The 27,961-nt window shown below is 44.5% G+C and overlaps 1 protein-coding gene across 8 annotated transcripts in view; it reads left to right on the top strand.

Annotated features, from left to right (window-relative positions):
- Positions 1 to 27,961, top strand: part of LTK (leukocyte receptor tyrosine kinase) — a 160,669-nt gene that overhangs the window by 103,742 nt on the left and 28,966 nt on the right. For 7 of the 8 annotated variants that reach the window (XM_075927149.1, XM_075927148.1, XM_075927150.1 and 4 more), the window contains 12 exons: positions 4,293 to 4,387; positions 13,416 to 13,517; positions 16,424 to 16,601; positions 17,044 to 17,194; positions 19,480 to 19,611; positions 20,112 to 20,271; positions 22,185 to 22,367; positions 22,758 to 22,856; positions 23,368 to 23,520; positions 24,525 to 24,632; positions 25,331 to 25,517; positions 26,161 to 26,251. In XM_075927149.1, the coding sequence (XP_075783264.1) occupies positions 4,293 to 4,387; positions 13,416 to 13,517; positions 16,424 to 16,601; positions 17,044 to 17,194; positions 19,480 to 19,611; positions 20,112 to 20,271; positions 22,185 to 22,367; positions 22,758 to 22,856; positions 23,368 to 23,520; positions 24,525 to 24,632; positions 25,331 to 25,517; positions 26,161 to 26,251 (1,639 nt within the window). The remainder of the gene's footprint in view (positions 1 to 4,292; positions 4,388 to 13,415; positions 13,518 to 16,423; positions 16,602 to 17,043; positions 17,195 to 19,479; positions 19,612 to 20,111; positions 20,272 to 22,184; positions 22,368 to 22,757; positions 22,857 to 23,367; positions 23,521 to 24,524; positions 24,633 to 25,330; positions 25,518 to 26,160; positions 26,252 to 27,961) is intronic. The other variant, XM_075927151.1, reaches the window with a different exon arrangement.

Here is a 27,961-nt window from a genome sequence, read left to right as displayed (position 1 = left end):
ACTACTTGATGGTGACATATAGAATTGCCCGTATCACAGTCTTTTTCTTTTGCCAGTCCCAGTTGTCTCCTAACATGCTAGCTTATCAGACCTACCTCTCCTCCCTCCTCCTCCACTTCCCTGCTCCCCTAGTTCTCAGTCTCTCTCTCACTATTCAATCAGGCCCTGCCTCCCAGCTACAGCTCCATGGTCAATCTCAGTCCTCCCCCACAGGCTCCTATTCCACTCTCAGTCCCACAACTTCCCTCCTGGCTTCCAGTCCTTGTCTCCTTGCCTAGCCTGTCCCAGTCATGCCCATGTTCCAAATCCCAGTCCCAGTTTCCCTTTCCCTCCATGTCTCTCCCACCCCACGTTCCACATCCCAAGCTACTCCCTGCATCTGTACCTGTGGATCTCCTCTGCCTTTGAATCAGGCTGTTTCCACCTCCATCCTCTTACTTGCAGGTATAGCACAGGAAAGATAGACTCCTTGTTGTCAGCTGAGCTGCCTGGACCTGGTACAATTCATAGCAGCAATTACAAGGAAAGCCTGCTCATTCCTGGGCTGGCGCATGCCACATATAGATGAAATCTTTGGAGATTTTAGCTGTTAAACAAATCTCTACTCAGTATGTGCCAATTGCAGTATTTGAAAGCTTATAACTTGGCCAAATTGGAGCAGATTTCCACAGGGATGGCAAAAGGCATGTTCTTGATACAAAGGCCATGCTCCTGCCATATTGAAAGTCCTTGTTCCAAAGAATGTAGGTTCTAGAGCAGGGGTGGGCAAATTCCCACCCATGAGTCAGATGCAGTCTGCCAGGGTTAGTCCCTGGTAAGCCCTCACCTCTGTGTTTACCTGTGCCTCTGCAGGTATTGGGGCAATCACATCCTTCATTGGCCGCGTATCACCATTCATGGCCAATGGGAGCAGCGGGAAGTGGTGTCCTAGTCTGCACCACTTCCCTCTACTTTCATTGGCCACAAAAAGTGATCCACTGCTGCTGAAAGCTGCAATTGCCTGATACCTGTGGAGGCGCTACTTTTTTACTGTCTACCCCTGTGCTAGAACTTGCCAAATAAAAGGTTTTCAGAACTTTTTAACATCAGCAAAACAATGTATTTTTCCTCAGCCATATTCTCAGAAATGGCTGAGGAATTCTGGCTATTTAATCATCATTGCCATCATCAGTGATTGGCCTGACACAGACATCCTGCATGGAAAATTTCAGTCCATATGGCTAAAATTTGGCAAAGTTATAAACAGCTAAAAGCAAGAGTTCATATTGGGAACTATCAGGCAATGTTAGGTGGTGCTACCAGCTTCATTTATAACAACACAAGAAGTAATGTTATTCATTGTTATTAAATAGAAAGCTCTCTCTGTTAATTGCTTTTTGATGCATTTCTGGCTGCTGCCATCTTCCCACTTTAATGCAGAATCCAATATTGTTGTGTGTCAAAGTGTCCTTGCAGTGGAATTTTGGGACCATATGCCACACTCCTTTTGACTTCTGCAGGGAGATCTTTAGCCTCCTCCTTCTGCTGTAGAGTAGAGTTCCTGGCTCTTGGGAGGGAGAATAACCGTGGGTGTGCGTAGGATAGGAGGAGACACGAAACAGGAAGGAGCGGTAGGAACTGAAACCCAGATTGTTAAGCTTGTGAGGAGTGAAATCGGGTAAAAAGGCAGAAGTTTGTGGAGGCCAGAAGGAGGGAATACTAGATAGTGGAGGGTAGGCAAGAAGGTGGTTTTTGGCAGCATTCAGCTTTCAGGATGATTATTTCTTACCTTCAATGGGGAGAGGAGGCTGACCACCTAAGAAGTTCCATACTCATTGCCTTTATCAGAAACTTCACTATCTAAAAAACTCCCTCTGGTTCACTTACCTATGCTGTACACTCAGTAAAACCAACTGGAAATCTCCCTTTTGTATGAAGAGATGGGCAGGCAGAAAACAAGAGAGGCAGGCAAGGAGCCCAAAAACTCTTGGATTGCAACAGACTCAGCAAAATTGCCCTAATAAGCAGGAACACCGTGTTTACAAGGAAGGTTTCTGCAGCAATTGGAACAAATGGCAAATTCCTCTGCTGATTCTTTGGCTCAGGGCTGTGGAGTATAACAAGCCTTGAGCACAGAGTACACTGGTGCTGCACCAGGATTCTTTTTCCCATATGGTCCAGCTCTTGTAGGTGTGAATTGTTTCACTTAAATGTAATGGACCAGATCTTCAGCTGCTATAAAGCAGGGTGAAAGGTTTCAGTGGCGCTATACCACATTACATCATTTGCAATCTGAGCCAATGTTTGGCAGGTCTATGTAATTTAATTGCCTCTAATTTAGAACAAGACTGTTCTCAAACTGTATAGTTAACATATTTAAACAGCATGCATGGCCTGTCAGTGCTCTATCTCCCATAAATCATGGTGGAGTTTCACCAGTGCCAGTAGCTCAGAGTCTCCCCATATGTTTTAAATGAGATTCAAATGTACTTAGCTGTCAAACCTTTATTTATTTATGATGGTAAATCAAAAACAGTTCAGCTTCATCCATTAGGAAGGGACCCTACAGCCTATTTTCCCCCTGCTGAATTCAGAGTGTGTGACGTGATGTCTTCATGCACACAGTATCTTCCTGGCAGCCACCTAGATAAACTAGTTAACAAATGGCTCCTGCTGAGCAAGCCTAAGAAGGGAAAGACACCCAGCAAAGTGAGCATGTTGAGTAGGTAACTGCTAAACTTCTTCGGTCTTTCATTTTGTGTAGCTCTTTTGATTATCCTCCTTCACACCATTTGAGGATCTAGTCCAGGGTTTGTCTTTTGTTTTGTGTATATACACACTCTCACTCTTGTTACACTTTGGTTCTGTGATGTGATGGGAGCCTCAAGGGTTAAAGCCGACTACCCAGTGAAAACTACTGGATGATGGTGAAACAAATTATTTTTATTAAGTGGAATGATTTTTTTTATCAAAACTAACAATTAGCAAATGTTTTTTTAAACTAGCAATTGCCCAATGCTTTTACAGGGTAGAAAACCCTAAACTTAGCTGTACTTAACTAATTACAAACTTCTTTGATTACAATTCAACTATACCAAATCACTGTCTTTAATTTGCTTAATGAAAAATACAAAAACAAAGCCAATATAATGATAAGAAAAACTCCATCCAAAGCCAGCCCCCTTTATGGTTATTTTAGGGCAGCTGGTGGAGTTAGTCATAAATCTACTTTTACAACTTAACAATTCCTGGGCTTCTATTTCTAACACTTATACTTAGCCTAAATACAACACTACTATACAACACAAAATTATACAATTTACACAGTGTGGTTAACAGAACTTAGATACACTTTACAGAATTACACAGTGAAATTAACATAAATTTAACTATTAATTAAACCAATAACCAATACATTTAAGCAATACTTACAAATCCAGCAATGATAACAACTCAAAGACACACTAGAACTCAGAGCATGCTCAGGACTCGTGCACCCCTATATTTGACTCGAAGGGTGGGGAGGCAGCCTCAGGGTGATCAATCTTTTAGCCGGGCAAAAAAAGACACGTGCCCTCAATACACGGTACCTCCGTCGAACAAAGGGGTTGAGGGTCTTTTATACAAAAATTTGGTGTCTAATGCCATGCTAGGGTCTGCATTTGGCAGGGCCTGATATGCTAGTGATGAGGTAGTATGACAATACTGCCCTATAGGAGTTTTCGTGATGTATGCGTGATCCCCTCGTGGACAGGACTAGGTGGGGCATGGTTAGTGTGAGACAGTTGTGTTTTATTACCCTATGTTTTCTTTTTCTCTTGCCTATAAGACCGGTCAAGCTATGGTCAAACGAGGCTTATCTGTAACTGCAGCTAGGCACTATCTAGTCATGCTCACCTCCCTGTTTTTTGGTGCCTGTGAGACTCAGGATGCCTGTAAGGTCAAATTCCATTCACAAACAACTGCATTGTGCTTCCCATGCTTCTCTGAGTATCTCACAGTCTGGGTTTTCTGTGAGGGGCCTTGTGTGGCAGGATGGGCTATAGCGAAGGCTATGGACAGAAAAAGCCTGCTTTACAACAACTCTCACTCTCCAAATTTCGTAGATTGCGTACTGCTTAGCCATGCCATTGAGAGAACTATGGTGGGTTCTTAACTTAGGAAGTGTGGATGGGAGGTTTATGGCATCTCCTTGTGACTGGTTATCAGGGGTTCTCCTTAAGAAGTATTCTGAATCCATGTTATCGTTGTGGTGTGGGAGTTTGTTTCCATTTCTTTTTTTCTCTCTCTAAACACTTTGTCTTGTTCCAAAGGTTTCACCTGCAGCTTCTTGCAACCTGGGGTTGGAATTCCCAAGCTGATATTGCAGTGGACAATATTACTTTTGGACTTGGCTGCTTCACTGATAGTGAGTTACAAAGCATTCTGAGCTTCTCAAGAATTTTTGTAGGATGGTCAATATGCCAAAGATCTAGGACATGCAAATTATGGTCTCCCTACAGAAGGGACTTGGATTATCACATCTTTTCGTGCTATGGTATTTGGATATAGTGATTCTCAGTGCCTTCTCTGCTGAAGATTTCATTTATTTACATAATTTTCCAGTGTATCTCTGCCTTCTTAATACTCTTTCTTTTCCCTAAGCTGGAATTTCCCAGATCACATTTTTGGGACCTTTGCAAATCTAACTGGAAGCACCGGCTTTGCAATCAGTTCATAGATAGAAGAATCATATGACACTGCTCTTTAGTGACCCCTTCCATGCTCTGGAAATTGATAATCTTCAGAGTCACATCTAGTCTGAATTAACTGTTTGGGAAGGTCACAATAATGTATCACCTTTGAGGGTAAGGATTGGAAAGGAGGAAAATAAGGGGACCTTGAGAAATCCTTTCCTACCCCCAGTAGAAATACTTTCTCTCTCTGACAAAAAAGGCTAATATTATAACTGCCTATACAACGAGTTTACTCTTCCCATCCAGGAAAGGCTTTGCAGGCACTGGTGGATGGATAGTATACAAGCAATCAAGTAAGGAAAACCACAAATACATGTAACATCACAATTTAGTCTACCTAGAAATCTAGTCAAACCCCTAGAAACACAGGAAGCCTCTCTCATTGGCCCCATAAAGTAAGTGGATCCTAAGTGTCAGTGGAATCTAAAGGGCTCTCGCAGTAGGATGTTGGGTAGAATGTAGAGGGGGTAATGTGCACCCTGCAGAGAAAGGTGGGCAGGCTGGCTAGGATCACTAGCACTTGGAAGCAACAGTAGCTGGCTTTAGTTTTTAAAGACTGAAAAAACTAGCAACTTTGTGAAGGAAAGAGCAAATAAGGAAAATAATAGTTCCTTTTCTAAACCTTGACTTGCCTTACAAGCAGAATGTGATAGCCCTGTCTCACCCTGCTCCCCATTTGTGCACATCACAAAATCACCAAGGAGTCTGTCATCCTTCAACAAAATTGCCCATCTCTGCCCAACAAGGCTTGGGGCCTGCAGTATTAGGGGTGGGTAAGTTTGAGACGGAGGTGTGGTAGCAGAACTATGTGAGGGAAGTATACACAGCACCTGCCCCCACTGCCCTGGCTCAAGCCACTGCTGTCAGTCCCCTGCTGTGTGCTCCATGGGGCCTGACTTTCTGGAGTGCTGAGCAATTAGAACTCCAGTTTAAAATCAACAGGCCCTGCAGGGGCTGGTCAGGTCATAAACCTTCTCCAACCTTTCTGTACCGCTAACTCCTGAGTGTCTGTGGATGTAAACTGGACTTTGGGTTTGGTCTGTAAACATTTCTCTAGAGTCTTTGGCATATAATTGAAGAAGAGATGAATGTTTTCTAAAGGTGAGACAGGAAATGAGATAGCAACGTGAGATGTGGAGGGGACACACATCTAGCCTCTCTTCTCATTGCTCTCCTGCAAAAAGATGATGTTGGCAGCTAAAAATGTGGTTATGTTGAACATGTAGTCAACAGGCATAAATCAGCATTGATTTCAATGGAGCTACAGCCATTTATGTCTCAGGGGGAGGCATGCAGTAGAAGGACAGAATGAAGAAAAGGGTGTTTCTTGCAAAATTCAGGGTTACCACTGTGCTTTGAATCCTCATTGTGAGTTGACATTTTCTTGTCTTTGTAAACAGCCCCTTCTATTCATCTTCTTGTCCATGTAATTCAGTGAGGTCCCTGAGAAGCACAGAAGCTCTGCTGTGTTTTCAGAAATGAAAATACTAATCTGTGGCCAGAAGAGGCTTCCCATGTCACAGATGAAGCCAATTAAGATCCAGTCAGAGAGAACTACATTCTTCCTGGAAGGGAGACAGTTGGAAGCATGGCTGCTGGGCAGGCAGGATTTGCTCCTTGGCAGGGTGTAAATATCAACACCCAAATCTACATAGATACTTAGGCACCTCAACACCATATCAGGCACCAAAATCTTGGGTGGTGCTGCTGAACTCTCAGTTTTGGGCTCCGCTACAAGCCACAAAGCTCCTTCAAACCCTGTAGGTGCCCAGAAGGCGAAGGTACAATTTCCCTCAACCACTAAACTTCGCCCTCTGCACATGCACACTGCTGCCTCACTCCAGGAATCTGGATACCTGTCTCCCTGAGCCTCAGAGCAATTCATGATCTGGGAGAAGAGAGAGATTTGCTTGTCTTTCTTGCATGCGGGGCCCAAGCAAATAGATGGCCCCTGAATACACCTCCTTTGACTTGGGCCCCATTTAAAATCCAACCAATGGCAATTGTGCCTATTTTATAACTTGTATTCCAGTGGTTAGAGCACTTGCCTGGGAGGTGGGAGATCCAGGTTCTATCCCCTTTCTCTGCCTCAGAGGGGAAAAAGGATTTAAACAGGGCTCTTCCACCTCTGAGTGCTCTACCCACTGGCAATGCAATATTCTGATGTGTGGCTCCTGCAGCCTCTCTTGTTGAGCTGTTCCACGGTGACTAAACAAAACAGTGATTAACATGAGAGACTGGATTCAGGGTCTCCCAACTCTTCCCCCTGTCCTTCTGACAGAGAGAGGCTCAGGCTTTGGGGAGTACAGTGGTGTTCCTGTGACTTTCCTTGCATCTAAAGTTAGGTGCAATGGTCAGTGTTGTATTGCCTAAATCCCTTTGTGGCTCCAGGCCTAATGTCCTCATCAGTTCCAGGCCGCCTCCTGCAGGATGCAGCATTGGATTGAAAGGAATTTTCTCTGAGCAGAAGGGTTGGGAATGGCAGATGGGACTTCAAAGCCATCATCCATGAGCCCAAGAGTCAAGATTTCTGTGGCTACTGAGAACAACGTAAGGGTTAGCAACAAACAGATATGCACCAAAATTTGAATGTAAACCTTCCAGCTCCAAAGCAGAAAACAGCCTCTGAAACATGTAGTACTGGGCACTATTGGAGATAGGATACTGAATGAGATGGAACCGGGGTCTGAATCAGTCTCACTATTTTTATGAGAGGGGAAAAAGGTATTGTACAGGGAGAGGGGACACACTCCTGGCTAACAGGTTTGCAGGCTTGATTGTAAAAGGTATCACAGCACCTAGTGGGATTACCAAAGCACCTAGGCAGGTTAGACATACACTTCCCATTGAAATCAATATCTGCATAATTAGACACCTTTGAAAACCTGGGCCATAATCTCATATTACAACGTGCTTAAGAGAATGTACCTTGAGTAATTACTGACCTCTTGAGATCTTACAGGCTACCCAATTTTCTTCTCTTGCCTTGCCTCGCCTGCCTCACTTTGAGTTGATTGTATCTTGTTCTTATTAAAGCTGCCATCTCTGGTCTGTGCAAGTTGGCGCTGAGTTGCCTCAGCCTGCAGGATTAGATTCAATGCTGTCCTTTACCCGTGCTTTCTTACAAGATTTGTTTTTTAAATGACTAGTCTGCCCTAGGGCAGCGATCTCGGTATTTGGTTCCTGATTTCAGACTCCCACCGTGCCGGCAGTGACTGGAGACTCTGGAGGCACCACGCTCGGCGCTTGAGATGAGCAGAAGGGAAAGCAATGCTTTAGCTGATTTAGTGGCAGCATCCATTGGAAAATTAATGAACCAGCAAAGGGACTGTTGAAGAGCTAGTTCTGCTTCCTGATTCTTTGGCCCTGCTGCAACACAGCTTAGAGAAATAGGGGCTACTTCAGTTTGCACTGACTGGGTGCAGTCCCCAAGGGATCATACACCATTTGGGCCACTACTTCTCCCTATTATTCACCCAACCCATGTAGCAGGGGCTGTGAGAAGAGGTGTAGAAGATGATCACTTCATCCCTATGCTTCCAGAAGACTCCCACGCACTATGGGATTCCCTGCAAGAGTCTTGCATGCAGCTCTGGTAATGACAAGGGAGTAGAACACGGTAGAGAATTTGTGCCAACGACAGGTGGGAGAGGCAGGGAAGAAAAACAAGTCAAAAGAGATGAAATGAAGATTTCTGATCCAGAAGCCTCATCTGAACATGGAGCTGAATGATGGAGCTCAGAGGGCTCATTGCTTTGCAGATCTGTCCAACATATATCTTCTCCAAAGTGTCATGTAGCAACTCATGATCAGAGGCCTACCCCCTTCCATACACTTACAACCATTTCCATATTCCACACACACCCCTCACAGAAGGGAACCAGGCAGAAGATGGAATAGACTGAAACCCAAGCCCTTGGATCTTGCACCATCCTGTATATAGAACATGCCCTCCTATGCACTCATTTCTCTGCAGCCTATAAAATGGCTACCATCATTATTGGCTTGATGCTCACTGAGGCTATTGGATGCCATTCTTGGGATGGTGAGCATTGAGGAGACACAGGTTTCCTTCCAATGTGTGAGGATGTCTGACTGTTTGGAAAAGGAGGAAAGAGGGCTTGTTTGAAATGAAGAACTGACCTAGGACACTGTTAGGATGCACCATTGGACATGGACTGAGGCTGTGTCATGAGGACTAATTTACATTCCAGCTAAAGTGATTGACTTTATTGTGCATATCTGGGTGCCAGACGGTGTGCTGGAAAATGATCTTAGCCTTCTGGATTCATAATTAATTTAACTCAGGCCCTCAGAAACAAAGAGCCTTTTTGTGGCTGAGCTTCCAGTCCTTTTATTTGAGTTTATTTTGGTCTTTAAGTGCAATAGTTTCTTTTACTTTAATTTCAGCTTTCCTTGCTGCTATTGGTTTGACAGCTCTGTCTGATGAAGTCCTCTCTCTATCCAACAGAAGGGATGCATTATCGAAAGTGTCAGTACAATATTCTCTTTCTCTGTCACCTATTAGTGAGCTTCAAGTCAGAGCTGCAGAGAACACCCCTAAGGCTATGTCTAGACTGCAAGCCTCTTTCGAAAGAGGCTTTTTCGAAAGATACTTTCGAAAAAGCCTCTTTCGAAAAAGAGCATCTAGACTGCAAGCGGAACTTTTGAAAAAGCAAGCCGCTTTTTCGAAAGAGAGCATCCAGGCAGTCTGGATGCTCTCTTTCGAAAAACCCCTGTTTGCATTCAAGAACGCCTTTTTTTGAAAGAGCACTTTCGGAAAAAAGGTGTTCTTCCTCGTGAAATTAGGTTTACCGCCGTCGAAAGAAAAGCCGCGTTCCTTCGATTTAATTTCGAAAGAACGTGGCTGCAGTCTAGACGCAGGTGAAGTTTTTTCAAAAAAAGGCTACTTTTTTCGAAAAAACTCCTGAGTCTAGACACAGCCCAGGGGACAAGTTAATTCAGTTTCCATGGCTCAGTTTTGTAATTGGCCTCAGTGGAGATGGATAAGGAGGGTGTTAATTAATGCTAATTATACTGGGGGCTGTGTGAGGGGATAGCTGTCCAGCTGGAACTGAACAAGCTCAGTTCATGCTTACTACTGAAAAGTTGTGAGATGGTATGATGAGATGTACAGACCTCAAACTGGAAAGAAGGGGTTAATGAATCCTGTCCTGCTGCACCTGTAAAACATGCATGGGCGGTGTATGCAGCAGCAGATCAATGGTGCTTGTGATTATTTCTGTATTGAGTCATCCTTCCCTGTTTTCTCGCCATAAGCACAGCCTGTCAAAACGTGGCTACTTTGCCACTGTATAAAATTTGGAGCTTGCGAAATTATAAAAGAAAGAAAATGCAAATTAGAAGGGCATTTTACAAGCTGATCTGCACCCACACAAAAATTGGGAATCGGTATTTCTCAGAAAACAAAATGTTGAGAACTTTGGAAACCTCGCAAAATTAATAAGCAAAACCTGTATTGTGAAATTTCATGAATATTTTTGCATCACTGTCACTAGCCTATTGTTAATGTGCCATCATTTCTGAGCTGATAAAAAGCAGCATGCCCATTATCATATGTAACAGTCCATTGTCAGTTCTCCTGGGCCAAGCAGCCCCTGAATATTTTTTGTTAATCATACTCAAGTTTATGTTTAATACCCTGGTTTTATACATGTAAATTCAAACCAAGGCCCTTTTCCTGCAGCTGGTTAAATGGGGGTAAACCCCTTTGTCCGTGCAAAAACGAGAAAGAGTCCTGTGGCATCTTATAGACTAACATGTATTGGAGCATAAGCTTTCGTGGGCAAAGACACACTTCGTCAGATGCATGTAGTGGACATTTCCAGAGTCAGGTATAAATATGCAGGCCAGAATAAGGCTAGAAATAATTAGGTTAATTCAGTCAGGGAGGGTGAGGCCCACTTACAGCAGCTTATCTGGAGGTGTGAACACCAAGAGAGGAGAAGGTGCTTCTGTAGTTGGCTAGCCATTCACAGTCTTTGTTTAATCCTAAGGTGATGATGTCAAATTTGCAGATGAACTGTAGCTCAGCAATTTCTCTTTGGTCTTCAAGTTTTTTTGCTGAAGGATGGCTACCTTTAAATCTGCTACTGTGTTTCCAGGTAGATTGAGATCCTACAGGTTTTTGTATGTTGCCATTCCTAATATCTGATTTGTGTCCATTTAGTCTTTTACGTAGGGACTGTCCAGTTTGGCCAATGTATATAGCAGAGAGGCATTGCTGGCACATGATGGCGTATATTACATTGGTAGATGTGCAGGTGAATGAACCAGTAATGGTGTGGCTGATCTGGTTAGGGCCTGTGATGGTGTCGCTGGTGTAGATATGAGGGCAGAGTTGACACCGAGGTTTGTTGCATGGATTGGTTCCTGAGTTAGTTACTGTGGTGCAGTGTATAGTTGCTGGTGAAAATTTGCTTCAGGTTGGCGGATTGTCTGTGGGCGAGGACTGGCCTGCCTCCCAAGGCCTGTGAAAGTGAGGGATCATTATCCAGGATGGGTTGTAGATCATTGATGATGCATTGGAGAGGTTTTAGCTGAGGACTGTAGGTGTTGGCCAGTGGTGTTCTGTTGGTTTCTTTCTTGGGCTTGTCTTGTAGTAGGAGGCTTCTGGGTACATGTCTGGCTCCGTTAATCTGTTTCCTCACTTCCTCGTGCGGGTATTGTAGTTTCAAGAATACTTGGTGAAGATCTTGTAGGTGTTGGTCTCTGTCTGAGGGGTTGGACCAAATGCAGTTGTACCTTAGTGCTTGGCTGTAGAAAGTGGATCGTGTGGTGTGTCCGGGATGGAAGCTGGAGGCATGAAGGTAGGCGTAGCGGTTGGTAGGTTTTCAGTATAGAGTGGTGTTTATGTGACTGTCACTTACTTGCACTGGGGTGTCCAAGAAGTGGATCTCTTTTGTAGACTGGTCCAGGCTGAGGTTGATGGTGGGATGGAAGCTGTTGAAATCGTGGTGGAATTCTTCCAGAGTCTCCTTCTCATGAGTCCAGATGATGAAGATGTCATCAGTGTAGCGTAGGTAGAGAAGGGGCATTAGTGGACAAGAGCTGAGGAAGCATTGTTCTAGGTCAGCCATAAAAATGTTGGCATATTGTGGGGCCATGTGGGTGCCCATAGCGGTGCCACTGGATTGGAGGTATATATTGTCACTGTATCTGAAATAGTTGTGTGTGAGGATAAAATCACAGAGCTCAGCCACCAGTTGTGCTGTGGCATCATCAGGGATACTGTTCCTGACAGCTTGTATTCCATCTAGGTATGGGATGTTTGTGTAGAGAGCCTCTACATCCATGGTGGCTAGGATGGTGTTTTCTGGAAGATCACCGATGCATTGTAGTTTTCTCAGGAAATCAGTGGTGTCACGGAGATAGCTGGGAGTGCTGGTGGTGTAGGGTCTGAGTTGAGAGTCCACATATCCGGACCGTCCTTCAGTGAGAGTGCCAATGCCTAAGATGATGGAGCATCCAGGATTTCCAGGTCTGTGGATCTTGGGTAATAGATAGAATAACCCCAGTTGAGGCTCTAAGGATGTGTTGATTTGTTCCTGTGCTTGTGTAGGGAGTGTTCTTAGCAGATGGTACAGTTTTAGTGTATTCCTCAGTGGGATCTGAGGAAAGTAGCCTGTAGAATTTGGTATTGGAGAGTTGTCTAGCAGCCTCCTTTTGGTAGTCAGACCTGCTCATGACAACAACAGCACCTCCTTTATCAGCCTCTTTGATTATAATGTCGGAATTGTTTCTGCCTGTGCACGTTCTTGTGTTGTGGCCTCGTGGCAGGTAGGATTTTAGACAGCTTAGTCCTTTTTCATCTGTAGAGAAGTGAAGTGTGTAATGTAGATCTCCTGTCTTATTTCAGTAAAGTCCAGCGGTGGTGAAGTTTGTGTGGAACGTTGGTTTTTTATGAAAGTCTCCAGATTGGAGAGCTCTTTTTTGATGTCTTCCTGTTTGCTGTACAGAATGCTAATCAGGTGCCACATGGGGCCACAACAGTGGTACCCCTACCTCACCCATCAATATCGTCAATCTGTCCAACTACACACTCAGCCCGGCAGAAGAGTCTGTCCTATCTCGGGGACTCTCTTTTTGCCCCCACAAACATGATACAGTTCTGCCATAATCCGAAAGTCTACTTTCGCCGTCTCCAAGTCAAAGAATACTTTCAACATAACACTGAACAGCGCACTGACACACAGATACCTTCCCACCAACGGCACAAGAAGAAGAGCTCCACCTGGACTCCTCCTGAGGGTCGAAATGACAGTCTGGACCTAGACATAGAAGGCTTCCGCCGACGTGCACAGAAATTGTGGAAAAACAGCATCACTTGCTTCATAACCTCAGTCGTGCAGAACACAATACCATCCACAGCCTCAGAAACAACTCCAGCAGTGAATTAAAAGGCTCGGGGCTCCAGCTACTACTGCTGCTGCAATAGCAGCAATGACAGCTGCGAGTCCCAGGCCTCCTTGAATCACTGGGCCCTGAGGCAATTGCCCTCCCCCTCCCGCTCCCTGGTCAGGGGGCTTGGGGACACCACAGTCTCTTCATTGCTGCCTTTCAAAATGGACGTTTTTATTGTAATAAAATGTGTGTGCCTGATGTATCTGCAGTTTGGTTCAAACACTCTCTCTTTTTTTTTTTTGCCCCCATCTCTTTGTCATCCATCCACTGTGACAGGAAGAAGACAAAACCATTCTGCTGGGAAGCACCAGTACCCACGGGAAATCAATATCATGGATGAGACTTCGTTGAACCCATTGGAAGAGCCCTCCCTTTCAGGTAGATAGCTCCATATGGAAGCCCTGCTTCTTGAGTCCAGGGCCAAGTTCCTGCCTTGCATATAGACATTCCAATAATTGATTTGTGGGATGAGAATTAGAATCTCAGGCCGATGGTCCCATACTTGAGCTCAGGTAGACAGATCCCAGTTCTGGATAATCAGTCCTTGCAACAGCTTGTCCTTACTACTTTATCCAGACTCCTGAATCTGGAAAACTGGAACAGAAATTCCACAATGGCCCTTGCTGAGCTTTTTCAAGGTATATTTCTGACACCCACCAAAGTATGGAAGCACAGAAGCAACATAAAGTCTGGATCAGCTCTTATTGTATTTAACTAGTGAACTCATCATCTCTAGTTTGTGCATAGCCAAATAGTGGCTAAATAATCATGTGATTAAACACAAAGAACCTGAATAAGTCCTAATTGTATCCTGTGAGGTACTGAACACAACCAGTGTCAGTAACTTCAATGGGGCTATGTCTACACTGGCCCCTTCTTCGGAAGAGGCATGCTAATTTAGAAACTTTGGAATAGGGAAATGTGTGGGGGATTTAAATATCCCCAGCGGGATTTAAATAAACATGGCCGCCGCTTTTTTTCAAGTAGGAATAAGAGATCCTCCGGAATAGGGCTTTATTCCGGAGGATCGGGCCAGTCTGGACGCTCTTTTCCGGATTTTCCCCAGCCGGGAAAAAAGCGGCGGCCATGTTTATTTAAATCCCGCGGGGGATGTTTAAATCCCCCGCGCATTTCCCTATTCCAAAGTTCTAAATTAGCATGGTTATTCCGAAGAAGGGGCCAGTGTAGACGTAGCCAGGGTGTTGAATGTGCTCAGCACCTCTCAGGAGATGAGTATCCTGTTGTAGTATGCCCAAAGGAGTCAGTAGAATATTAAAATATGCAAACCACGTGCCTTTCTTATGAAAATAGTATATACCTGAATTCCTGTGGTGCCTAGAGCATATTAAGGGCTCTTGCAAAGTATTCATTAAGAGATGCAAACATGCCATCACACTCCTTTTAAAAAATTATTAGAGGATTTTTGAGCCCAGTCCTGTTCCAGCTGAAATCCAAAATAACTTCAGTGGGAGCAGGACTTTTACTTGGAATAAGGTTATTATTAGCTTCCCAATATTCTGTAATTCCTGCTCCTTTTGGGATTAGCAGTCACTAATTGACATACAAGGCCTATATTTCATAATTTAGTAATTGTGTTGCCTAACCCTTACCACAAAATCAGGCTTCAGAATCTAGGTTTTCAGCTTAAATACAAATTTTGTGTTTAGTCTTTAATGTTGCAGTGAAAACCTGGAAAGCAAGAATCAAGTACAAACCAATACACTGCTGTTTGCCTCAGTTTGCAAAAGCCTGAAAAAATATTTCTGACAGGCGTAAACTACCCCATGATTTCTGGGGATACATGTTTCTGTGAATATCTTGGTTGCTAAACTAGGAGGTACATGAACAAACAAAAGTCATATCACACCCCATTAGGTAATATTAGTAATATTTGTGTAGAAGCAACACAATTATATGCCAGGCAATGTTTCAGCAATATTTGCCTTTTTCGGGGTTTTAAAACCACCAAACACATTCACTTTGTCATACATATATACATCACATTTTTATTAACATAGTTTAATAATATACATCGAGGGTTTTTTTATTAACTATAGTCTCTGAGAGTATCATAAACATAAATACAATTTGTTTTACCACATCCCAGTGAAATGAGGAGCTATTACCTCAATTTTATAAAAGGGAATCTGAGGCATAAGGAGATTAGGGTCAAAAGTATCCACTAATTTTAGGTGCCAAATCTGAGATGACTTGGATCTGATTTTAGGTATAGCTAAGTATAGCAAATCAGGCACCTAGAAAATGAGCACACAATCAGTTACCACCAAAAGCAAACATCATTCCAGGATGTACTAGCAGGAATGTTATAAGGAAGACACAAGAAGTCATTTTTCCACTCTACCCAGCACTGATAAGGCCTCAACTGGAGTACTTTGTCCAGTTCTGGGTCCTGTACTTTGAGAAAGATGTGGACAAATTGGAAAAGTCCAGTAAATAGCAACAAAACTGACTAAAAACAATCTAGAAAACATAGCCTTCAAGAACAGATTTTAAAAACTGGGTTTACTGAGTCTGAAGAAGAGACGATTATGAGGGGACGTGATAACAGTTTTTAAGTACTTACAATAGTATTATAAAGAGGAAGGCAACCTTATTTCAGGACTTTCCTAATTTCAGAGTCCTTGACTTTGTAATCTTAATGTTCTTTTTGCAGTTTTTGGGTGTAGTTATAATGATGTTAATGAAAACTTTGATGAATATATGTATGACTATGAAGGTGTCTGAAGGTTTAAAAACCCTGCACAAGGAGATATTGCTTTAGACTTGGCTGGCTTACAATTATTTTGCTTCTAACTTAACACTACTGCAACATTAAATCTGTTTTTTCGTTAATCTCCTAGGTTAGTCACAAAGGAATTTACGGAAACATGTATCAACAGGATCAGTTGCTGCATTTTGATGCCATTTGCCCAGTGATTGCAGAGGTGTTGTGTGGTTCGTCAGGCCTGCCAACAGGGGGGAGCAAAGGGGGAAATTGCTATGAGGCCCTTTGATTCACTGCCACAGCATGTGTTTCACAAGATGCTGAGGGCGTGGATCCTGGTGTTATGGTACGGTTGGTGCTGAGGGCTGGTTGGCTTCAGAGGCCCCACCTCTTCCAGGGGTGCTGAGCTCTCCCTTCTCCCCTCTCCCCTGTCATCCCCCCCTCCCCGACACACACATTCCCCTTCCCCAAGACCTGCTGTGGCTACTGACTATATCTGACTGCAAAGTAAAAAGGAGTCTGACATCTTTAAAGTCAACTCCCACTGTTTTTGTCACAGGGAATGCACCTGTTGTTTTGTGGTGGTTCACAACCTGTGGTGCCAGCGGTTCCCAAGGACCAACTCAAGCACAGTGTGACAGCGCGTATTACAACACCAACATCTCTGTGACTGTAGAGAAAGAGGGACCACTCCGCGGGGTGCAAGCGTGGAGAGTGCCAGCCACAAACCGATACTTGTGAGTATCAGTGTATGCTGGGGACCGGAGGGAGAGGCAGTCACTCATTACTTACCCTTGCACTTGTATGCCCGTTAGTGCAGCACTATCTGTTGGGAGTGGCTGAGTAAATGGGAACTCAGAGCCATCAAAAGTCATGGGGGAGAATTAGTGTTCGGGAAGAATTTAAGTGTGGCGTTATCAACTGGAGTGATGTAGCACTAAGAGCAAGAAACTCAGGACTGGAGTTGCCTCAGGGTAGTGGGACTGTAAAGGTGCTGTCTTTGGGGAGCTCACTTTGGGGCTGTGATGGTGATACAGAACTGGCTGTAGGGAGCTCAGGAATGGAGTCACTTTGGGCTGTGAGAGGCAGGAGCATTGGCATGAGAAGCTCACAGCTCAAGTTGTTTTGGGGCTGTCGGTGTAGGGCTTTTCTCTCTCTCTCTAACTACTTATTTTTCAGGATATCTGCATATGGAGCAGCCGGCGGGAAAGGAGCCAAGAACCACAAAAAGAGGGCACATGGGGTCTTCATCTCAGCCACTTTCCAGCTGGAGAAAGATGAGCTCCTCTACATCTTGGTGGGGCAGCAGGGGGAGGATGCCTGCCCAGGGGTGAGGGACACACACACATGCATACACACACACACATCACTGGGCACAATCACATTAGAGATAAGATGCAAAATTTCTCAGGGTACATCTACACAGCAGGGCCAAAGTTGAATTAAGCTACGCAAGTTCACCTACGTCAATTGTGCAGCTGAAGTCGAAATAGCTTAATTTGGCTTTTGGCACTGTCTACACAGCAGGAAGTCAAAGGAAGAACACTCTTCCTTCAACTGCCCTTAGACCTCATGAAATGAGGGTTACAGGAGTCAGAGTAAGAAGTCCTCCAGCTCAACATTATTTCAAAATAATGGCTTGCTGTGTAGACGCGCATTTTGTAGTTTGAAATAACGTCAGTTATTCCAAAATTACACTACTGTGTAGATGTACCGTCAGTGAGTCGGTTTAGAGTTTGACTATACTGGTGATGAGGGGCAGGGATCCCAGATTAAAATCCAGAGATGAGATTGGGAGGAATGAAAGAGCTGAACTAAAAGAATCTTCTGAAAACAAATAGAAGGAAATCTGAAATGAAAAGCCTTCTCTAAAACCATACATACAGTATATGGGGGCTAATTTGGCTATGACAAATCAGGAAAGAGATCTTGGAGTTATCGTGGATAGTTCTCTGAAAACTTCCACACAGTGTGCAGCGGCGGTCAAAAAGGCAAATAGGATTCTAGGAATTATTAAGAAAGGGACAGAAAATAAGACAGAATATCTTACTGCCCCTGTATAAAACTATGGTACGTCCACATCTTGAATACTGTGTACAGATGTGGTCTCCTCATCTCAAAAAAGATATTTTGGCCTTGGAAAGGGTTCAGAAAAGGGCAACTAAAATGATGAGAGGTTTGGAACGGGTCCCATATGAAGAGAGGTTAAAACGACTGGGACTTTTCAGTTTAGAAAAGAGGAGACTGAGGGGGGATATGATAGAGGTATATAAAATCATGAGTGGTGTGGAAAGGGCGAATAAAGAAAAGTTATTTATTAATTCCCATAATAGAAGAACTAGAGGACACCAAATGAAGTTAATGGGTAGCAGGTTTAAAACTAATAAAAGAAAGTCCTTCTTCACACAGTGTGTAGTCAACCTATGGAACTCCTTGCCAGAGGAGGCTGTGAAGGCTAGGACTATAAGAGAGTTTAAAGAGAAGCTAGATAATTTCATGGAGGTTAGGTCCATAAAAGGCTATTAGCCAAGGGATAGAAATGGTGTCCCTGGCCTCTGTTTGTCAGAGGCTGGAGAAGGATGGCAGAAGACAAATCACTTGATCATTGTCTTCGGTCCACCCTCTTTGGGGCACCTGTTGCTGGCCACTGTCGGCAGATAGGATACTGGGCTAGATGGACCTTGGTCTGACCCAGTACAGCCATTCCTATGTTCTTACCACAGACTTAAAACCTAGGGCAACTCTGCTCTGGTGTTCAAAATAAAAAGCTGCTCCTTTCACTTGCTTTAAAAGACAGTCACAGCCAGCTATTAGATCTGAGCTGCATGTTCCTGATCACACAGCATTTCTCCACAGAAGGAATTTTCTGAGGCGGGCCAGGATTTGAGATCATTACCTGTATTAATGGCAGTGATTCAAGGCCCCTGGTGAGACCCCATTGTGCATATATAATCAGAAGCAGTCCCAGAAGTCCTATGGCTGGATCCAAAGCTTGTAGCATGGCCTCTACAAACACAAAGAAACCCAGGGAAGAACAAATGCCAAAGATGTGCATGAAGCTCAGTCTCCTTTTCCCCCCTCTCCCCAAATCCAAGCTGAAAAACAAATTTTCAGTATTTTCCTTGTGTAATCGAGTGCTTTTGCGTAGGGAACGGGAACTCGGATGCCTGGGTTCTATTCTCAGCCTTGCCACTGACTCTTTGTTCAACCTTGTGCAAATCACCTCATTTCTCTGTTCTTGCATTTCCTCATCAGAACAGTGAGAACCAATAACACAGATCTATTGTGTAGGAGTATTCTGAGAATTAGTAGTTAGAAAGCATTTTAAGATCCTGGACTATAAGGAGCTCTAGAGGTGCAAGGTATTAGCATTTGTTATTAATAAGGAAGATAATTTGGATTCTCTGCCTTTCTCTGGTTCTGCTGCAAGCCTTTCTTATGTTACTTGTACATGTGACATGTTCCCGGCTCAGGAGACACTTGTGAGGAGCCAAGGGACAGGTCACTTACTAAGCTAGTGGTCCCTCCACAAGGAGAACACATACTACACATACAGATCTCTGCATGAAGACTAGACTGTGCTGATCTCTATCTGCCTCTGTTATTGCCTTTCAGGGGAATGCTGAGACCCAGAAGATATGTCTGGGGGAGTCATCTCTCATTGAAGAAGATTACAAACTCAAAAAGGATCTGAAGGACTGGGCTGGAGGAGGGGGTGGGGGCGGAGGAGCCACCTACATCTTTAGGGTAAGTCTTCCATCTTGCCAATTTCCTGAACGGTGCCATCAGAGAGCTAGTGTTCACTAGTGATCATGAGCTATGATGCTATCAGCTGTTTCAGGAAGTTGTAGAAAGGGAGAGAATGTTTTAGAAAAATGCAGATTCCTCATATCCTCAGTCCTCCTTTCAGTCATCTATTAGCTACTGTCTCTTCAGCATTGCCAGCCCAGGCACTAAGGTACCAGGACTGGGAAGCAAACTGTGGTTTGCTGCTTACCGCTGGTGTTGGTCCAGCCTCAACAACTGGTGTTTAATTGGACCTGCTTTGAAGATTTTGCTTCCACCAGGTAGACTGCCCTGAATAATGGTGTCATAATGGAGTATTGCTCTGGGCTGTGGCCACTAGTGTACGAGCTGCTCTTATGCTTTTTGATGCTATGAATGAGGTGGGTTCTCTGGTATCTGATGGGTTTGAGCCAGCTGTGCCTTTTGACTGTCCTGTGTAATGAAATGTGTTTGTCCTACAGCAGCAGCAAGATGGGACTCTTGAACCGTTGCTCATTGCAGCAGGTGGCGGGGGAAAGGCATACCTGAGGGATCAGGACAGCCCCCTGGATGATGCACCCTTAGAACAGTTTGAGAACAACACAGCAGTGCCTGGAGTTAATGGCAGAACTGGGGCAGCAGGTGAGGCCTGATGGCAAAACAAAGTCTGTATTTGATGGCTGAACACACAGAATTGGCCCACAGATGTGAAACAACACAAATCTTTTTGGTGTATGTAAACTTTTCTGTGGGAGTAACTCCCTGAGATGTGAATGACTCTTCAAGTGCTTGCATATGTCCATTACACAGTAGAGATGTGCATGTCCTGTGTACTGCTGCCAGACAGTTTTCCTAACTCCTTGTGCTCCCAACAAAGGCATAAAAAGCAGAACCACCTTTCCCTCAGGTCCTTCTTATAATCATGGTTGTGGTCAGAGTGTCTTACTCATTGACTTTAAGGCCAGATGTGATCATCTAGTCTGAACCCCTGCACATCACAGGCCACAGAACCTCACCCACCCATTCCATCAATCAGCCCATAAATTCTGGCTAAGTTACTGAAGTTCTCTAATCTTGACAAGTTACAGAGAATCCATCATTTACTCTAAAGCAGAACATGTTGTCCACACCCAGCAGCCAGACATCTGGGAATTAATTCTCTGTAGTAACTCAGCACCCTCTCTAGCAGTGTTTCTTAAACTTTTTGAGACCATGGAACACCAAACAATAATAATTTTTTTATGCGGAACACCTATGAAAATGTTCTTCAAAAAAAAAAAATAGTTGTCAGACAAAAAATACACCACCAAAGAAGTAACAAAAACAAAGAAGAGGTTGCGGCACACCTGAGAGTAGTTCACGGAACACCACTGTTCCGCGGAACATAGTTTAAGAAACACTGCTCTCTAGTGTCCAATCTCTGGCCATTGGAGAAATTGGCTAGTATCAGATGTGGATGGTTCGTATGCCTTTGTAGATAAGTTTATGAGCAGGATGATATGATGCATTTATCACGCTCAGTCTCGAAACAAGTCTTTGTTCCTTGTGAATAAACTATTTGCTGCTTGGCCATTCAGCTAGTGATACTCCTTTTTGTCATTTGATGTTTGATTTTTCCTTTTGTTTTTCCATTTTTTTAGTTTGTTTTAATTTTTAATTCAATTTTTTTTTCAATTGAGTAGGCCTTCAGGCACAGCTCACTACCTGGGAATCTGTGCCAATGTCCCTGGATTTCCAACTTACTTGGGGTGTTGGAAGTCCATGTCTGTCAGCCACAGTAATTTGTACTATCTCAAGTGTTCAGGCGAGGTCCATTAAAAACAGATGCTCCATCTGTTGTACCTTGAAGACTAGGACAGAAAACCAGAGGAAGGACTGCCTTCATTACATCCTGATGGAGGCAGCACTTAGACTTGGTGTGAGAATCAAGTGAATCATCCAAGGGAAACTCTTCCATGACTCCTTCCTGGAAAGCTCCCCCAGGTTTGCCTTCAGATAAAAATAATCAGAGGACCCCACCACTAAGCACTCTAGGTCTCAGAAGCCCAAGAACTGTTAACGTCAGGTTCCTTGAAGATCAGGCACCAGTCAGCCTGGTATTAATGGTACAGTTCGCCACTCTCTGATAGCAGCTCATAGAGGAGAGACTTGAGCTGTTGATTCCCATTCCCTCCCAGAGACCATCAAACCTAGCTCTTTCTTCAGCTAAGATGAGTGAGACTTCTCTGATCACAGCACGACAACCATCCATGTCAATACTGATGATGCCCTAAGCTGATGCTGGGGCACCAGAACAGGGAATGGACACTACCACCGTGTGTAGTTAGCAAGTGCTTTTCACAGTTAGATTAGCAACAGATAATATAGACCCTGAACTGGTTTTCATTGTACAAGTTGCACTGATGGACAATCCCTAGGTGACGGGGTTAACTTGAATGAAGGTACATCTCAGACAATTCATAAGAATATTTTCTTTCCCTTCACACACATTCCCCCATGAGCCTCTGCCCATGCCCTTCTCACCTGATTTTTCTCTCTCTCTTTTTTTTCTTCAGGTGGAGGTGGTGGCTGGACAGACACTACCCTGTTTCCTCAGGCTGGGAGGTCCCTTCAGGAAGGTGGACAAGGGGGCCAGGCCTGTCCCCAGTCACTAGCTAAACTCCAGTGGGCTACCTCAGGTGGTTTTGGTGGAGGAGGAGGAGCTTGTACATCTGGCGGTGGAGGTGGAGGCTATCGAGGTAGGTCTGTTTGTCCTATCATTTGGGGGAATGGAGCCTACAGAGACTGGGAACATTGCCCTGCATCTGCAAGGATATTTAACCATCCTTTAGCCTGCCCTTAACCTGTTTACAGGAAATAGTCCATATAACGATGATTCATTCTCTTAAAAACTAGCCTATTTGCACCAACTTGTACCAAGACAGATACCTTTGGTTTGAAGGGCTCTTCCAATCCTGATGGGTCTGGGATAAATGATTTCATTGTGTTCTTTGAAGGCAAGAGATACACACATAATCTCACCAGAAAGCCCAGTGGAACTCCATACTTCACGAGATCGAGGCAAAAGGGTGGGGGGGCCTTTGATGTCATTCAGCACATGCACATGATATGGTCTTCCTTTTTTCCAGGTGGGCATGTAGCAGATGTTGATGATATCACAGCTGATGGGCAGGATGGTGTTTCTTTTGTGAATCCAGTAGGGGAGATCTTCCTGCATCCCCTGGCAGGTAAAACACACTTTCTTTATTCTCCCACTATCATCTCTACACCCCCCCCCTTTATCTTCTGTCTCTCCTCTCCTCCTTCCTTCCACTCTTCTCTATAACCTGTATTCAGGCATATACTCTCTGATGCACATCCTTAAGTAATGAAAATTGTCACAGTTCCATTGCCTTCAATGACAGTTTACATAGCTGAGGATTTTTTCCCTTTATCGCTCTCCTAGGCTGAGAGGTAGCACGAATTATCAGGTTCAGTCATATGAATTTAGTCCTGGCCTTCCACATTCCTCTTCACCAGAGCACCTTGTGGTTAATCCAAAGGGGTCATGCTCTTGGGAGGTGAATTTCAGTGCTAGTACTCATTCACTTCTCCTGGACCGCCTCAGATGGGGGATGTGGGTGCAGTGTTATGTTGGGATGTGGCATTACAGCCTCTTGCATTTGCTTTGACCTGTACAAACATGGGAGAAAATCAGTTAAACCCTTCTTCTGTTCCATCTGGTGTCTTCTCATTCAGCCATGGAGAGTCATGGTGAGGCAGAGATTCAGGTCTACCTGAACTGCAGCCACTGCCACTCGGGAAACTGCAAGAGGGACCTTGACACCAATCTGCCGATCTGTATTTGTGAGATGGGAGCCGTGCTGGCCATCGACAATGTCACCTGCATAGGTAATGGGGGAGCTGTGTACCAGTGTTCCCTGTAAGCTGTGTGTTTGTGCAGCCACTCGAAAGAGATTCACATACTGCTGAGCTGATTAGCAGAATGCCCACAACTGGGTTTTGTTTCTACTGCGGGTAAACATTTGTACGTGCCTCAGTGCACATAAAAATGTATTCAGCACATGGATGGAAAAGACTAGAGGGAATATTGCTGTATACTCACTGAATTTCTTCTGTCTTCTTTGCATCTCCCCTTCTATCTTTCTCTTGCTAAAGATATGTGACTCATAAATAATGATATCTCTCCTCTCTATGGCCTGTCATCAGAGATCTTTCAAACATTAAACAAGTTAATCTTCCCAGCATCTCTGGGCGTTGGGTATTATCTCCATTTTACAAGCAGGCAAATGGAGAGAGAGGGACAGAGTTTTCAAAGGTACTTGGGTGCCTACAGACACAGATAGACACTTAGTGAGATTTTCAAAAACACCAAAGCAAGTTAGGAGACTAAATTCCATTCATATCCATGAGAGTTAGGTGTCCAACCTGCTTAGTTGCTGAGCACTTTTGAAAACCTCACCAGGTACCTATCTGCATCTTCAGGTGCCTAAATATCTTTAAAAGTCTGGCCCAGAGAGGCTAAGAAGAACTCAGCAATATGGCCATTTGCAGCACCAAGGAATACAACCCTCAAAAGGGATCAAACTCCCCAAATAAATCCATCTTACTTGGTGTAAAACTTTTACACAGAGAAAGCTCATGGGGTCATCCCTCTTTTTCAATTAGAGTGATGCACAGAGGTCCCTCTTGCCCCCATAACATAATTTAATCGGTTAAACAGTGATTTATGAGTATTTATAACTCCCAGGGCCCCAGTGGAATTGGCTGTAACATGCACATAAAAGTCCTTCGCCACCATTGAAATGTTATGTTTTCAAAAGGGGAAACCATGGTTCTAGAATGGAGCTGTGGTTGTCTGCTGGTTAATATGTCTGTGTCTTTGTTTTTTCCAGTTCCTCGCAGTCTCATTCCAGAGGGACACCTTCCTCTCCCCCTCCTCACCGTGGTCACAGTGATTGGAGTGCTTGGAATGGCCTTGGCTTGTGGCAGCCTGTTCATTGGTAAGCAATGCCTTTGGTTTGTATTGGACAGCTTTTACCAGCCTCTTGGTTGGCCCCACTGGAAGAAAGGAGCCCACCTTAAAGCTATGTTCTGCTAACCATGGTATTGATGGGGAATTAAGAGGGACTTCAACCAGGAGACAGCCAGCTACCAGCCAATAATACTGCTGCCACTAATAAGCTTGACTAGTAAGTCCAGGCATGGGGAGCCAGCAAAAAACATCACCCTTTGCCTGGCCCGGAGTAAGAACTTGGCATAATAGTAGCCTCCATGGGGAAAGACTGCTTTGGCCTTGCTCCTTCTGAGAAGAAAGCCACTTAGAAAGGTCATGGGATCATAAGCAGACCCTCCTTTAGTAGGCACTAATCCACAGACTGCTGTCTTGGCCACTTGCTTTGTTGTCTTGGTTGGGTGCCAGCAAGATCCTTTGCTCATTAGTTCAGAAGGGGCTGCTCCATCTGAGGTCCAGAACTACAGATGTCCAATACTCCATGCTCGGGTATCACATTCAAGAGGGAGAAGTTCCTGCCAAGAGAGAGAAGGGGGATCATACTGTGGATTTAAGAATATCACTTGCATTAATAACTGCTGACTTGGTTTCCTGTTGTTGTTTGTTCTGTGCTGCTGGCACTGTCTCCTTTGCTCTCCCCACATGGTGACATTTCACCCTCTGTTCTTTTATGGTGTGCTCCCACAGTTTATCACCGTAAGAAGCAGCAGTTGGAGGGAGTCAGAGCACGACTGCAGAGCCCAGAATATAAACTGAGCAAAATCCGCACCTCCACCATCATGACAGATTACAACCCTAACTACTGCTTTGCAGGGAAGGCTGCCACACTAAATGAGCTGAAGGAGATACCCCGGAAAAACATCTCCTTGCTTCGGTAAGGCTTGCTGCTGGACCTGGACCTCGATCCAGGACAGGAATTGTAGCTCAAGGTGAAGGGAGCAGGGTCACATATTTATCTTGTCTGAATGTACAAAATGTGCATGGAGACCAAGAGACAGAGAGCTAGCTGGCTGGCAGGCTAACCATGGACAGCTCACCATCCAACATGGTACAGCCTAAATGTGACTATCATGACAGCTGCTTTTAACACCTATGCCTCACTTTTATATTCTACAAGGTGCTCTGTAAGAATTAGGCCCTAACGTAAGCACATGTTCAACTTTAAGCTCATCAGTCACCTGTTGCATTGACTGATTTAGGCTTCCTGCCAGAAGCAAGAGGATTCTCTGCTGTTCTGTCCTTATACTTCTGGGATGCCCTCAGTTACTAAGGCTCCCAACAAATCCCTACCAAGTCTATAGCAGTGTTTCCTTTTCTGCATCAGAACAGAAACTCACATCACAGGGAAAGCCACTTTGGGCAACTCTCACTAGTCCAATTCTGAGACAAATTGCTTTGCCCTGGATTCCAGCTACAAGAACAGGTCCAAAACTTGCTCCTGAACTTGACAACATCATAATCTGTACAGATGCAAAGCTCATGGACACAGTAATACCTGCTTTTTCTCTTTCCTTCAGGGCCCTAGGGCATGGTGCATTTGGTGAGGTTTACGAGGGGACTGTGGTAGGAATCACAGGGGATCCAAATCCCCTTCAAGTGGCTATCAAGGTCAGTACCTTCAGCTAATGGCCTCTCTCTCCTATATGGCAGTGACTATTCACGAGAGTGATGTTACCAAATTAAGGTTCCAATTAGAAATGTATTGTTAGTTATCATATAGTGCATGGCTAACAGTGTTGCACATGCTGCTAATGTCACACGAGAGTTATGACATTTACATTGCTTTGATGTTTTTAAACCCCATAGCAATAACAGCGAATTGAAAATAAATAGTTCTCATTTGGTGTATAGCGCTGTAGTGGCTACATCTGCAAGTCTAATGGTGGGTGGGAGCTAGGGATGTGGTCAACTAGTCGCTCTCCCGCCCCCCTCCTCCCCTTTGCTGCTTCTATCAGAAAGGGGCAGCAAAGGGGAAGGGGTACTTCAAAGTGGCAGTGCCTCATAGAGCTCAGGTTCAGCTGGGGACTCCCACGCCAACCCCAGGCTCCATGCAGTGCTGCTGCTTTGAAATGTCTCATGGAGCCTGACAGCAGGCTCCCCACGGCATTTCAAAGCAGCAGCACTGCGTGGAGTCCAGGGTCAGCCCAGGTGCTGCTGCTTTGAAATGCTGCGGGGAGCACAGGACCAGCTGGGGACTGCTTGAGTCCCGCACTGGCCCCATGTTCCCGCAGCACTTTCACCTTTGAAGTGTAGCAACAGCCCTGGAACTGTTGCTGCACTTCAAAGGTGGAAGCACTCTTACCAACTAATTGAATAGTCGATGCAAATTGCATCGATAACTGGATTAGCCAAATAATTGAAATTTTACATCCCTAGTGGGAACTGTTACATTAATTTCAGTGGAATAACTGGGCAATTCAGGCCAGGTCTACACTGGTGGAGAAAATCAATGCAAGATACAAACTCCAGCTATGTGAATTGTGTAACTGAAATGGACTTACATTACATCAATTTTTCTGGGATGGCCCCACAGCAGGAGGTTGACAGGAGAAATGCTCCCATTGACTTTCCTTACTCCTCACAACAGTGAGGAGTGCTGGTGGCCACAGGAGCACCCTCAGCATTCAATTTAGTGGATCTTTACTCGCTCTCCTAAATTGGAGATTGATCCTCTGTGGTTCAGTGTGTCAATCGTCTGGTAAGTGGAGACAAGGCCCGAATCAAAAGCCTCTGCATGACAGAACCTGAACAGGAAAGTCTCTCCCAGCCTCTCCTGCCAAAGCCTATTGCTTCAGGGAGGGGGCCATATGAATCTGTCACCCAGACAAATAAAATATATCAGCAAAAATTAAAACAAAGTGCCAAATCCTCTGCTAGTGTATACAGGTACAGCTCCATTGAAATCTGTGGGGCTGTGCTATTTTAGTTCAGCAGAGAGTTTGGCATATAAAGCTGAGTTTTTTCTCGTGGTGTTTGCTGAGAGCCTCTCAGTACAGTAATAGCCATGTAAGTCATCTTTAGGTTATGTCTACGCTTGGGGTAGGAGTGTGATTCCCTGCTCGTGAAGACATGCCTGTGCTAGCTTCCACTGAAAATAGAGTGCAGCTATGGCAGTATAAGCAGCTAGTCTCCTACGTAGGTGCCCCTCAGATTCCATAGGTGTGTACTCGGGGAAGTTAGACTGTCCCGGAGCTCTCACAGCTACTGCTGTGCTCTATTTTAGCATGCTAGTTTGATTAGAGCTATCAAGGGTATGTCTCTTTCAGCTGGGAATCACCCCTTCCCTCCACGTGAAGACATACACTTAGATAGTGTTCT

The sequence above is a fragment of the Pelodiscus sinensis genome, chromosome 4 (assembly GCF_049634645.1).
Source record: "Pelodiscus sinensis isolate JC-2024 chromosome 4, ASM4963464v1, whole genome shotgun sequence".
Taxonomy (NCBI): domain Eukaryota; kingdom Metazoa; phylum Chordata; order Testudines; family Trionychidae; genus Pelodiscus; species Pelodiscus sinensis.
Note: the sequence above shows the minus strand (reverse complement) of the source record. Positions and strands in the feature narration are given on the sequence as shown.